General features: G+C 40.7%; 2 protein-coding genes across 4 annotated transcripts in view; both read left to right on the forward strand.

Moving 5' to 3' along the window:
* slc12a6 (solute carrier family 12 member 6) overlaps positions 1-5,880 on the forward strand; it is a 23,065-nt gene extending 17,185 nt beyond the window's left edge. For 2 of the 3 annotated variants that reach the window (XM_020586867.1, XM_020586866.1), the window contains 8 exons: positions 108-276; positions 471-666; positions 832-1,001; positions 1,089-1,220; positions 1,521-1,628; positions 2,999-3,231; positions 3,327-3,460; positions 3,949-5,880. In XM_020586867.1, coding sequence (XP_020442523.1) covers positions 108-276; positions 471-666; positions 832-1,001; positions 1,089-1,220; positions 1,521-1,628; positions 2,999-3,231; positions 3,327-3,460; positions 3,949-4,040 — 1,234 coding nt within the window. In that variant the 3' untranslated portion in view covers positions 4,041-5,880. The remainder of the gene's footprint in view (positions 1-107; positions 277-470; positions 667-831; positions 1,002-1,088; positions 1,221-1,520; positions 1,629-2,998; positions 3,232-3,326; positions 3,461-3,948) is intronic. The other variant, XM_020586868.1, reaches the window with a different exon arrangement.
* Positions 5,881-9,309: 3,429 nt separating this feature from the next.
* Positions 9,310-13,555, forward strand: part of tox4b (TOX high mobility group box family member 4 b) — a 7,895-nt gene continuing 3,649 nt past the window's right edge. Inside the window, 6 exon segments of the mRNA XM_020586869.1 lie at positions 9,310-10,068; positions 10,364-10,432; positions 11,888-12,175; positions 12,271-12,531; positions 12,720-13,040; positions 13,199-13,279. Coding sequence (XP_020442525.1) covers positions 9,961-10,068; positions 10,364-10,432; positions 11,888-12,175; positions 12,271-12,531; positions 12,720-13,040; positions 13,199-13,279 — 1,128 coding nt within the window. The 5' untranslated portion in view covers positions 9,310-9,960.

Raw genomic sequence — 13,555 nt, forward strand, 5'->3', positions numbered from 1 at the left:
AATGTGTTGATTGGGTTCACTTCTGAATATAATTCTGCTGATGAACCTGTTCATAGCAAAAGCTATGCTCTTATTAACCCACACTACTTGCCTTCCTTCTTCTCCAGGCCACAGCTGTTGGTGTTGCTAAAACTGGACGAAGACGCCCACGTCAAGTCTCCCCGTCTGCTGACGTTTGCCAACCAGCTGAAGGCGGGAAAGGGCCTGACCATCGTTGGCACCGTCGTCTCTGGCAACTTCCTACAAAGCTATGGAGAGGCCCTTGCTGCTGAACAGGTGTGAATGTCTTTACAAGTTCACAGCGGTCACAAATCATGGAAGAGTGTTTGTGTCATGTAAAGCCTAGTCAATAAGCAGCCTCGGTTAGCCTCAGATAACAGAAAGTTCTCAAATCTCAGGTTAGTCCTGGAGAATTCATAGAAATGATAAAAGGAAAACTTAGTTTGCAGCATTTATTCCTCCTATCGCAGACTCTAAAGCACCTGATGGATAAGGAGCGTGTGAAGGGCTTCTGTCAGTGCATCATAGCTCAGAAGCCACGTGAAGGCATCAGCCACATGATCCAGTCCAGCGGCCTGGGTGGAATGAAACCTAATACTGTGGTGATGGGCTGGCCTCATACCTGGAGGCAGAGCGAGGACCCTCAGGCCTGGAAGACCTTTATCAGTGAGTCAGGGAGCATGAAAAATAATCCTGCACTGTCAAATTAGTTGACTAAGTTAGATGTGACAGAGGAAAATGCCTAGAGGACCCTGTTCTTTTCCTGATCTCATGATTTCAGATTTTCTTTCAGAATTAGCAGGCTAACAGCGCCTCCTCTCGTCCTTCCAGACACAGTGCGGGTAACCACAGCAGCCCACCTAGCCCTGCTGGTGCCCAAAAATATCTCTCTGTTCCCCAGCAATAGTGAGCCTTGCACAGAGGGCTACATCGACGTCTGGTGGATTGTCCATGATGGGGGGATGCTAATGCTGCTGCCCTTCCTCCTACGCCAACACAAGGTAGGCTTTCTGTGGTTCTAAAAAGCCATTCTTACACTGAGAATATTGTTACATGCCAAACTGCTTTCTTTGGATTACGTTCCGCAGGTGTGGCGCAAGTGTGGGATGCGAATCTTCACAGTGGCCCAGATGGAGGATAACTCAATCCAGATGAAGAAGGATCTGGCAACCTTCCTCTATCACCTACGCATTGAGGCTGAGGTGGAAGTAGTTGAGATGGTATGCTGCTTGTTGTGCGTTTTCAGTGAAACTTATTCAACTGTCAAGTGATGTATTAAAATAAAATATTAGTCAACCAGTTAATATTGTATTATGATGATTATTTTTGATCATCTTCTCTCAGCAGCTTTTTTGAGGTTACTCTTGAATTTAAAGTGGAGCTCTGTGGGTCTGAAGATAATTTGGTTATGCAGCTTAAGCATGAGAGTTAAAGGGGGTTCATTGCAGCAGTTATGAACTCTGTGTAAATGGTTTTTGTCTCCTCCTTTCTTCTGTGGATTTCTTGTCTTCTTCTCACAGCATGACAGTGATATCAGTGCCTACACCTATGAAAGGACCTTGATGATGGAGCAAAGGTCTCAGATGCTCAGACGGATGCGACTGTCTAAATCAGACCGAGAACGAGAGGTAAGGTTAGGTCAGATGGAAAAATTGCTATGCATGTGCACTGTTTGTGAATTTAAAACGACTGCCAGGACACATCCCAAAAGTGTCTCCACAACATCAAATGACTTCTGTACATGTGATCTGGCAACCTATAGAATGTATGTTTGTGTGACAGGGAGTTGGTTTGTATTACTCTTGGTGATGGATCACAATTAGATTAAGTGATTGGGTTTGGGTCCTTATTATTGTATATATCTAATTTACATTTGGATACATACCTAGCATCACTAAGGCCAGTAATGATAGGTATTTGACTTAACACGTAAAGCCAGGTACATTGCAGCCAACTGGATTATGTCTCTGAAGGACACGAGGTATGGACACAAAATGACATTTTTGTTTCATGCAACCTTTAGCAAATAATAGTGGGAAGAACATGTCACATTCAACTTCATTATTAAAGCTCATGTCCACTCTCTTTGTCACTGGGCTCCGCAGCGGGTACGCTGGAGTTTTGATGACGTAAGTTGGGTACACAGTAGCGAAGCATCAGCTGCCTGATGCAGACAAAGTGGCCATTCTGGACCCCGCACCACCAAAGAAGGCAGATTTAAAAAAAAAAAACATTTTAATGTAAGTAGGATGCATCATCTTGAAATTACACTGTACAAATGTGCATGTTTGAGCAGCACATTGGCAGAGTGAATAGGGTGAATCCTTCCTGCTTTGATGTAGTTGACCCTGACTGTTGACCTCTTCAGTGAAAACAGCAGGCAGATTTTAAAAACCAAATTTTTATTACATTCCAACTTAGCATTTTAAATAATGAGGTTTCCACTAATTGCTCAACTGAAAGTTTCAGTTTGTAAACGATTCTTTATTTGAAGGATTCAGTTGAGTTTATCTTGTATGTGCTGTAGCAAGCTGTTACACTCTAAATTGGCTGACTTGAAAAAGGAGCATTAAGAAATGTTATTCCACTCTTTCTTTTCCTCCTCCATTTGGCTTTTGACCCTTGTCATTGCTCATTCCTGAATTTCGGGCAGCTTTTGAAAAGTCTTTTTAGAAAGGTCCAGACTAGCACTGTGGTGTCCCTGTAGTCATGCTCCAGTACTTCTGCTAGAGTAGACTGGCCTTTGTTTTATTTGTAGCAAGCTAGAAGAGCTTGTGTTGTTGGTAGGTGTATCTTTGCCCCAGGTACAGGTGTACTGGAGTCCACACTTCAAAGACCTGCAAAGGAAATGGAGACAGAAAGGTACAAAGAAAAAGAGAAACAGGAGTAAGTAGGTGGGATGGAGAGAGTTGTGATGTAGAGGAGAGAGGCAGAAAAAAGGTCAAACACGTGACAGGATAAAAAAAGAACACGTTTGTGTGTCCATCTACCAAACCAGGCCCAGCTGGTGAAGGACCGTAACTCCATGCTGCGTCTGACAAGCATCGGCTCAGATGATGACGATGACACTGATGGCGGGGAGCGAGACAGGGCAGTGAGCGGCGACAGCAGCTCCGAGCACCAACGTCAAGTTCAGATGACTTGGACCAAAGAGAAGACATTACAGCACAGAACCATGCAATCTGGCTGCTCCACACCCGAGGGCTTCAGAGACATGCTCTGCATCAGGCCGTGAGCACAAAAGGGAGAATATTTCTCTCTCTCAGAAAGTAGTTCATTATAATCAGGTTGTTAAATGTACCTTCTCTTTTTTTTTTTTTTTTCAGGGACCACTCCAATGTCAGGCGGATGCACACCGCTGTCAAACTCAATGAGGTCATTGTCAACAAATCCCACGATGCCCGGCTGGTTCTGCTCAACATGCCAGGACCCCCCAGGAACTTAGAGGGGGATGAGAACTGTATCCTTATCACAAAGCGTAGCAAATGTAGTGGCTTTTTTGTGGGTGTCCAGAAATGGACTAATCTTTAATAACAATTAAAATGATAACAAACCTGTGTCATTACCAAAAATTATCCGCCGGGGGCAGGTTGTACTGTCACATTGTTCTTCCCTTTTCAGTTTGCAGGTATGAGTAAGTAAGCTAGTGAGTGATACCTGGTAACATTCACAGTTTACATTACTGTAGAGCAGACACACTGTTTAATCCATTCCTCTCACTTTTGCCCACTTTTGGTTTTGGGAAAGTGTTTACAAGACACACTCTTTAAATGTGTCATCACTCCAGCTTCATGCACACCACTTCAACATCTGGAGGAATCCAAAGCTCAGGAGAGGGGTTTAGCAAAAGATCAGCTGTTGCCTTCAGCAGGCAGCCAATCAGAAAGCACTTTCTGGATGATGTGGTATAATATTTTTGTGCTGTATGCACCTTGACTCTCTGACCAGACATGGAGTTCCTCGAGGTTTTGACTGAAGGATTGGAGCGAGTCCTGTTGGTCAGAGGTGGAGGAAGTGAAGTCATCACCATTTACTCCTGATTAGGTGTGGGGTCTGTGAGCTCCAGGGCCGTGGGCTTAAAATGAAACGTTGTGATTGGCTGTAGTGTCAGTCATCATGCCTGACGCTGCCACTCAGCCCTGTTTCCTTTCATCTTTACAATTTTGAGCCATGACAAAGGTTTCCATTCCACTTAGCTACACGCTAACCTCAAAATTAGCTTTGTCTAGGGTCCAAGTGGAGAGACCATGAATTACATTCTAATTTTTGAGTGTTTGTCTGATCTTGCTGCTATTGCTTAGAATCTGTTGTCACCTGTGGAAGTCAATTTCTGTCATGGGGGGGAAAAAGATGAAAAGTTAGTCATTGTAAAATCAAAGTAAAAAATTTCACTATATCACAATTTTGATTTTTGACTAGCTAAGTCAATACTGAGATGGTCAACATTATTAGATCAAAAGTCTGAATATTGGCTCAGTAAGTCAAATGTATGAGAGTCAAAATGTATAGACAAAAAAAAATTAGGGAAAACTATTACTAGAGAAGTCAAAAATATGATTTAATGTTTAAAGTGAGATAAAACTCTAAACACTGACTTCATAGAAAATAAGTAACAAAAATGATTACACATTTTGATTCACAAAAGTCAAAATTGTTTTTTTTTTTTTTAGATACAAGTCAAATTTTAAGTTAAAAATATTAAGGTTACTATCATGATTTTGAATTTTTATTGGATAACTTATTCTTTTTGTGATGTCTAGTTTTTTTTATCAGTAGTATTGTCTTTCCTTGCAGAACTGGGCTTCCATACTCCTGTTATAATCTGACAAAAGCATATACCACAAGTTATTTACAGTTACACTAGACATATCTTTATCTGTAAAACAGTCAAACACCAGCAGTCTGTTCTGCCACTATGCGTTTTCAGCTGTGGGATAGGTATATCTTGGTTATTTAAATCAAGACAGAGGGCTGTCTTTACGCACCATAGGGTTAGTCTCTGTCAACAGACATCCCAGGAAAATTCATAATTAAACTAATGCAAGGGAAATGATAGGAATCCTTTTCTGTGCCATGCCATAAACTGGCCCCGTGTTGGGCTGCTTGTGAATAGTTTTATGTTACCGTAGATGGTAAGATGTGTTTGGAAAAAGTGAGGTCAACCTTCGTGGTTGTTGTTGCGAAGGCCTCAGAAATGTATGAATTTGGAAACAGTATTGTTAACTCACTGGACCAATGTGGAGAGGAACACTGCACTGCATGCTGTCAAAATGTCACTGTCACTCAGAGAGAAGTGACTTGTATGTGTACATGTGACATACGACTGGTACATGTGTTCGTTTGACTCAGTAAAATAGTGTTTACCATTCCCTCTAATGAGAATTTTGGCTGTGCTGCGCTGTGTAGTGTGCCCTGAAACTCTCCACCTCACCATACACCTGAAATAAACCTGCTGACATAACGCTTTGTCTGGGTGCATGTGTACATGGCTTTCTGTGGTTGTGTGGACAACCTTTAGTTCAGAATCATCATTGTGAAGAGATTCAAAGGGCTGGTTGAGGATTAAGGGTAGAATTAGGTTAGGGTAATGGTTGGGCATTTAGTTGTGATGGTTGGCGTTAATTTAAGGGGCTCGGGAATGCATTATGTCAATGAGTATTCTCACAACTATAGAAAGTCCTGTGTATGTTTCTGAAAGGGTGTGTGGATGGATTGTAGGAGCTGTAAACTAGAGGTGTTTGATTCCACTCGGATGCTTTTGTCTTTTTTCTTTTATACAGTGTTATCATACAGGGATTCTTTTATGTTCATTGTAATTTCCTAAACATTGTTTTATTGCTTGTACATAAAGACAAAAAAGATTCGAAGTTTTATCTTTTTTAAAATACATTAATATAAAAAGGAATCATAAAAAAACTTTGCTCGAAAAAATATGGCAATAAAGTAATTTTGAAAGAAAATTACAAGTGTTGTGGTCCTTTTGTTTTATTGCCATGTTAAACTATGTAAGAATGTTTTTGCTGGCTGATATCAACATTTATCAGCTGGTTTAATCAGCATTTATGATCAAGATGCTTAGATTTGTCCGTTGATAGGGAGGCGCCTTTTTGTTAAGACAATTTTGATACACAAGGTAGTCATTTATCAGATAAAAATGTAACAATTTAAAATTTCTCATCTATATTATTGTTCATTTAATGTATTTGGGTTTTGGATTGGGGTTTTCTGAACAAAACAAGTAATCTGAAGAAGTCACTTGGGGCTTTGATATTTATTTCTGATTGATTAATTCATTCATCCACTCACCGATTATCTAAGCCAGGTCATACTTAATGATAGTCGTATTAGCTGATTGACATATAAATAATTGGCAGCTATTTTGACAGTTAATTGTTTCAATCATTATTCAAACAAGGCTCATGAAAATGCCAAATATTTTCTGATTCCACCTTCTCAAATGTGATTTAAGGCTTGTCACTGGATGTCACAATTATGGATGTTTCGTAAACTAAGGGACTAACGTTTTAATGAACAAACATAAACACATAGTCAACATTTAACTTGAATGCTGCAGAAACCTCCAAGAAACTGCAGTCAATTTAACTGATTTTTATTTTGGAAAGACTGTTTCAATTTGCGCGCTGACGTCACTTCCACTTGTACGTACAATTCGGAAGCCGGTTCCATGTTGTGATATTTGAGGAAATCAATTCTGGGCGAAGTTCACTAGCAAAAAGTGGAATAAAAACAAAACAAACAGATTTCGGAGGTGAACATGGAGGTAAGAGTAGTTGGTATTAAAAACGTTTGACATGATAAATGAATCATCTTTGTCTTAATGTCTGATGCTTAACTAGAGCCCCAGCTTGTAATTCTCATGTATTGCATATATTCAAGTCAAAGAGCAAATTTTCTGAGCTTTCGCAGCTGAAACTTGTCGGAGGTTTTAACCCAATACTGTCATTTGACAACACACCCAAATTCTTAAGGTATTTCCCGAATAATCATAGACTCTTCTAACGATTCTAACAATCTAGTCCAGTGAAGGAAAAATATAACTGTAATGAATTTCTTGGGTCATACAGTTTCTTTTCAGTTAGGGTAAGACGGTGACAAGAAATGACGTCATCCGTTTTGCCTTTTCCTTGGAAATTTGGCCATGAATTATTATTATTGAAACTTATTATATTGTTATTGTATTATTTAGTGTGCTATTGGAAATTGAAAGTGAAATTATTATTGAACTTGTTTAAATAATACTTTAACGGATTAGAGCAGCTTTCACACAAAGCCAGAGCTTCAACGTCATTTCCTGTCGCCATCTTTTTTTTACTGAAAAGAAAATGTATGACCCCAGAAACTGATTAAAATTACATTTTTTCCGGAGTGGACCGGAATATGTTTGATTCCGTATCGTTAGAAGAGTTTATCAAGATTCTGGAAATACCTTCAGAATTTCGGTGAGTGTTATGAAACGAAGGTACGGGTATAAAACCTTCGGCAAGTTACAATTGCCAAAGCTCAAAGAAGATTAGCCCTGTGACTCGAGTGTGGTCACAGATTGAATTAGTATCGTTAAACACGTAATAACAGGCCACTGTCTTTCAAAACAAAATAGTCATTAATAAACCTGTTGACATAAGATGAAGAATATTAAATATTATGTGAACATAACCTCATAATTAAACATTTTGGACACGGGTCAATGAAAGTACTAGTTAGTTGCAGTAACAATCATGAACAACAACAACACAAATACAGCTAAGTTACGTTAAAGTTATGACAAGAAAAAGCATAAAGTAAATTGTATAAAACAGAAAAACAAAATAAAGTTACTGTACTATAATAAACATTAGTGTGGGCGAGCCTATATTATAAACATTTGGGCCACAATAGAGTAACATTAGTGACACCTCCCAAATAAAGACATTGGCACTTCTGTAGCCTTTTGTAACTTCTTGTAACCTACTGTTAACATATACACCTATATCTGCCATAAAATAAAATCTGCAATAATCTCTGCTGTACTGATATACAGATGAGTAATGATAAAGGATTATCCTGTATTGTGAGAAAACAGTGAAATATACATTTTGATGCTTCATGTTTCGAAAGTCATTCCATGATAATAAAAAAAGCTTTCAACATGCCCTGTAAATAATGCTCTCACCTAATGAGTTGTGACATTTTGCCCCTCATTACCAGCTGGGCAAGAAAGGGCGTTTTCCCCTTGTCCTGTCTGTTGAGATTCTGGTTTGCACTTTAACTGGGTGCCTCTCTTTGTGGTTATTCGGCTTGTTTGAGGGTATTTTGTGTATCTTTGTGATCACTAATGTGGTTGTTTTGAGTCTCTAAGTGATTGTTTTGGATCTTCTTATAAGCATTCTGTGTGCCTTTGTAGTCATTTATTCTCTTTCTTTCTTTCTTTCTTTTTTTCTTTCTTTATTTATTTATTTCTTCCTTTCCTTCTGTCTTTCTTTCTTTCCTTCTTTCTTTATTGCAAATTTTTGTAGTTGTTTGAACTGACTTTGCAACAAGTCATTTTAACAGTCACTTTAAACAGGATCTCCAGCACAGGGTGTCCTGGACTTCTAGGGTCCTTGAGCATGTGTGCCATTAATCCATCCTTGCCCCAAAGAGGTTAATTTGGCCATGTTGTGGGTAGTATTGTAATGCAGTGTTGGAAGGTAACTGAGCACATGCACTCTAATACAGTACTTAAATATAATTTTGAGATATTTGTTTTTTACTTTTAGTACTTCCTTTTTCTGCTACTTCAAACCTCAATTCCACTGCATTTCAGAGACAAATGTTGTACTTTTTACTACCCTGCATTTATCTGATATCTTTAGTTACTTTTCAGAATCAGGCTAATCAAACAAAATGCAGTATAATCATAAGACTGTTGGTCCCTGGGGTAAAAATCACAATACGCAGCAGTAGTTCATATTCTAATAATATAAGAAAAACTACTCCCACCTTTACCAGGTGCAACATTAAAGGGGTGACCACAATAATGGATCTATAATTATAATACAATACTATGATATATACATTGATGTAAAATGTACCATTCTACATAATGAGTACTTTTACGTTTGGTACATTTCGATGCTAATACTAATGTATTAGTAACATTTTGAAATGAGAATTATATACTTGTAACTGAGTTTATCTACACTGTTCCCCTAAGTAAAGGGTTTGACTGTCTCTGCTGTCCGTAATGTCGGGTATAAGTATCTGGGTGTTTAAAGTTAGCGTTCTGATTTTATTTTGAAATCCGCATCGCTCAATATCCAGAGGTTGTTCTCGAGTAGTTTGACTTTTTATTGTTTACACCATCCATGATTCGTGGCTCGGGATCTATTGAGCAGCCTGGCCCGGGCTAACACGAAGCGAAAGCGGGTGTTCGGTCTGTCTACCTTAGCTGTCAAACACCTTGAAATTATCACTGTCGTTTTGTAGACTTATCGAACCACAGTTGATTTGCTAATTTAATGTAACTGTATCCGTTGACTGAATGAGACGTTTGGGGACCGACAGACAACCGGGCACCAGACTGGTCGTGAAGCGAGCAGTACCGCAGCCTTGCGTCAAAAACCAGCTAACGCTAAACAGCGGTAGGACAGGTCAGCAAGAAAGACGGGCAGCAGCCACGTTACCTCGGTAGCTAGCCAGACAGCCGGCAGGATATTTTTGGCACGATTGCTAGCAAACGCATACTCAGGTTCGTGCCAACTAGTCCAACATCTGTGCCAAAGCTGTCAACTCCACGGCGGTTTCAGTGGAAGTGTAGCTAATCCTGACACGGTGTTTGGACTTTACACCAAATATCTGTGTGAACCCACGTTACCGCGACATTTAAAGCATAGGTAAAGCTAGGGGATTTGTTTAACTGCGTAACAGCTTGTCAAACTGAACAGGGGCTTGACTGCTAACATATGAGGCCCGGTTAAAAAGATGGACCTCAATTTTTATTCGGATTTAACGGACGGTACCGGGCAGCACGATGGTGACCCAGAGTTCTTGGATCCGCAGTCTTTCAATGGGTTTGACTCCGACAACAAGGTGATTATGTTATGAATGAGGCACATGTGTGTCGCCCACAGACAGAGGCTGTGTATATGTTATCTAACTAAAGGCTGCCACTGAACGTCTCGGTGTGTTTTAGTTTAATGGACTGCTTCAGCTTGCGTGGTTTGTGTAATGGCTGGTGTTTGTAGCTCCACGGCCTCGCCGTGTTTTTGTTGACTGGTAATGTCCCTGTCTATGTCAAAACTGTAGATGAATTCTGGGTTTGGACAATATCGGGAAAATATTAGAATAACTGTTGTTTCCTAACTTGGGCACCTGAATGTTTCAGTTCCCTGGAGCCAGTGACAACTACCTGACAATTTCGGGGTCCAGCCATCCCTTCCTCTCCTCCTCAGAGGTAGGCCTTTACACCTTGAAAGATGTGCACTGAATTATTCTCTGCCTGGGGTTTGTTTCCTGTTATGGAGACCCCAGCTTATATGTTTAGCCTTTCAATCACCAACAGTGGTTGAACCTGAGGCACATGACTCCTAGTATTAAAATATAAGACAGGAGATGTACTGCGTTTTGGTTGCTTGCAACAACTGGACAGTTTTTAGTATTGCTTACATTTTTTGTGATGTGTAAATCTTGAAAATTAAGGCCCATGTATGATCTATTAATAACACTGGCTCCTCAAGTTCATATCAGTCATCTTGTCACAGTTATGAGACACAAATAAGACACTTGTACTCCACTTCAGTGCGACTTATTGACATTTTTAATGTCCCTCGAAAAGCAATTGACCTCTTCATCCTCACTGGACCTTCTAGTAATACTTTGTTTTACACACCTGCGGGATAAATTTAGGTACCTTTTTAATAAAGTTGTACGTAACACTTTATTTTACAGGTCTTGTGTCTTCCAACACCACCCCAGGAATCTTTTATTATGATTTCTTAAAAATTTACTGGTGTTTAGTTGTTAATTACCAGAATATTTCCTGGAAAGGCCCACACAATTTGGTACTAATTATAAAGAATATGGATAAAGGGTTACTGATGGATACCTGAGAAACTGAGTTAAGCCCAACACCAGCTGGCCCTCCTACTAATCTTGGTTTGTGATAAGAGACCCCTAAACAAAGATGCAGTATTTCAGCCTAAGAATCTTAGAAAATGAATCTCAAAGTAACTAACGATGGATGACCTGTCACCACTTCTATATGCAAAAGTGAAAATATTGGTAATATGGGGGTGGCCATCTTTGCTTTTGTGACCCATTTTGCTGTACGCAGTAGTGAGTGACCAGAGGAGCTGCGGTATCGGGCCACTAGTCAAAGTTGTCAAGTTGTGAAATCCATCCCTTTTAATATCATCAAATAAATAGTTGAAAACAAACTTTTATTACTTACTTCACTGTCCTCTTGTGCACACATCAGCAGCATGATAACCACCTAAAGTGACTGAATTCATCTTTGGGTAAAATGTATTTGATTTGTAATTTGAGTTCTTTGTTTGACTTATGTCCCATCTGCTAACATGGAGGTGGTGAGGTTTATGACCTATAGTGCAAACAGCTACCAGGGGGCAATGGCTTGCTGGCATTTGAGAAGTTAATGTCACCCATCTTCATATACAGTCTATGGGCTTTTGATGAACCTTTTTCTCAAAGAGCAAAAGTTTTACTCTTAAGGAAGTTGTAATCATGGAGCGCAGTCTTCTTCCAACTTTCTTGCAGCTCTATTACTTTTCTTTTAAAGTAGTTGTTTACTCCGCTCCATCCCAATTTCTCGCCATGTTTTCTCTTGTTCTCCATCCTTCTTCTTCTTTTCTGTCATCATCCCTTTTCACCACCCTTTCCTGCTCCGCAGACTTTTCACACTCCCAGCCTCGGCGATGAGGAGTTTGAGATACCTCCCATCTCTTTGGATCCAGACTCAGCCCTCACCGTGTCAGATGTTGTGTCCCATTTTGGGGAGCTGTCAGGCACAGGTCCCTCCGACAGTGTGGTGGTACCCAGGAACGCTGTGGTTGAAGGGGACGATCCTTCGTTTGCCTCTACTTTTGTCAGCGCCCCCTCACAGGGCCTTGAGCACCTAAGCCTGGAAGTCATGAGCCAGCCAGGAGGAAGCGCCTTGTTAGGGTCGTCACTAGGAATGGTGAGGAGTGATGGACATTTTAACCCTCCGAAATAATCCCATGAGTTTAATACACTCACTTTTTTGTTTGGCTTCCGTTTTCTTTCTTTCCCCAGGATCTTGGCCATCCCATTGGCTCTCAGTTCAGCAGCTCCTCCCCAGTGACTATTGATGCCCCGCTGGCTGACATGAGCCAGGGCTTGCTGGGGTCGAACCAGCTGACCACTATCGACCAGTCAGATCTCAGTGCTCAGCTGGGACTTGGCCTTGGGGGCGGGAACATCTTACAACGCCCTCAGTCGCCGGAACACCCTCTGTCGGCCACGGCATCACCCACCAGCTCGCTGCAGGATGATGACATGGATGACTTCAGAAGGGCAAGTCTTTTCTTTTCCTCTGTCCTAACTCTGTCAATTCTGAACATACAGGCATGATACCAGTATGTTTTGATTCAGCATGTCTTCTATACTGGACTGGATTCAGAATACTAATAATCATGCAGATTTTATGGAAATGATGTTTATTCTTTTTTCTAACATTCATCGTTCTCTGCCCCTCAAATCAGAGTGTCCTAGTTGAATCTCCAGTCTCTCTGGCTGTCTCTCCCGGAGTCATCTCCCTTGATCCTTCTCTGTCTGAGTCCCCACTCTCTGCCCCGACCTCAAGCATCTCTCCAGCTGTTGGACGGAAAGGAGGAGCAGGAGGAGGGAAGAAAGGGAAGAAGAAGAAAGACCCCAGCGAGCCTCAGAAACCTGTGTCGGCCTACGCTTTGTTCTTCAGGGATACACAGGCAGCTATTAAGGGACAAAATCCTAACGCTACGTTCGGAGAGGTTTCTAAGATAGTGGCCTCCATGTGGGACAGTCTGGGGGATGAGCAGAAACAGGTAACAGTAAAACAAGCACAACTTGTAGGAAATATGACATAACAGGAGATTTGATATGTTTTTAAGTATGATTATACAGGGGTGTTGCAATAAGTGATGTTTTCACACATTGTATATGTCATGGGAAAGAACCCTTTAAACACTGTCTCTTTTTTTAGGTTTACAAGAGGAAAAACGAAGCAGCGAAGAAGGATTACTTGAAAGCAATGGCAGAGTACAGAGCCAATCAGATTTCTCAGGTGAATGTTTTCTGATTCTTAGCATTGACAAGTCCACAGTGAGTGAGCCTCCGTTTGCAAAGCCTGACAGCTAATGTGACACGTTATGTAGCTGCACCAAACTTTTTCCAAATGGTTTTTGCAGTGTTGCTTACACAGAGTAAGAACTGCAATCATTGGTGGATGATGCAGACCTACAATGAGAAACAGAAGTATTTAAACACCCTGCGATTTTGCAAGTTCTCCCACTTCGAAATCATGGAGGGGTCTGAAATTCACATTGTAGGTGCATTCCCA

Source organism: Monopterus albus, unplaced genomic scaffold (assembly GCF_001952655.1).
Source record: "Monopterus albus unplaced genomic scaffold, M_albus_1.0 scaffold425.1, whole genome shotgun sequence".
NCBI classification, from domain to species: domain Eukaryota; kingdom Metazoa; phylum Chordata; class Actinopteri; order Synbranchiformes; family Synbranchidae; genus Monopterus; species Monopterus albus.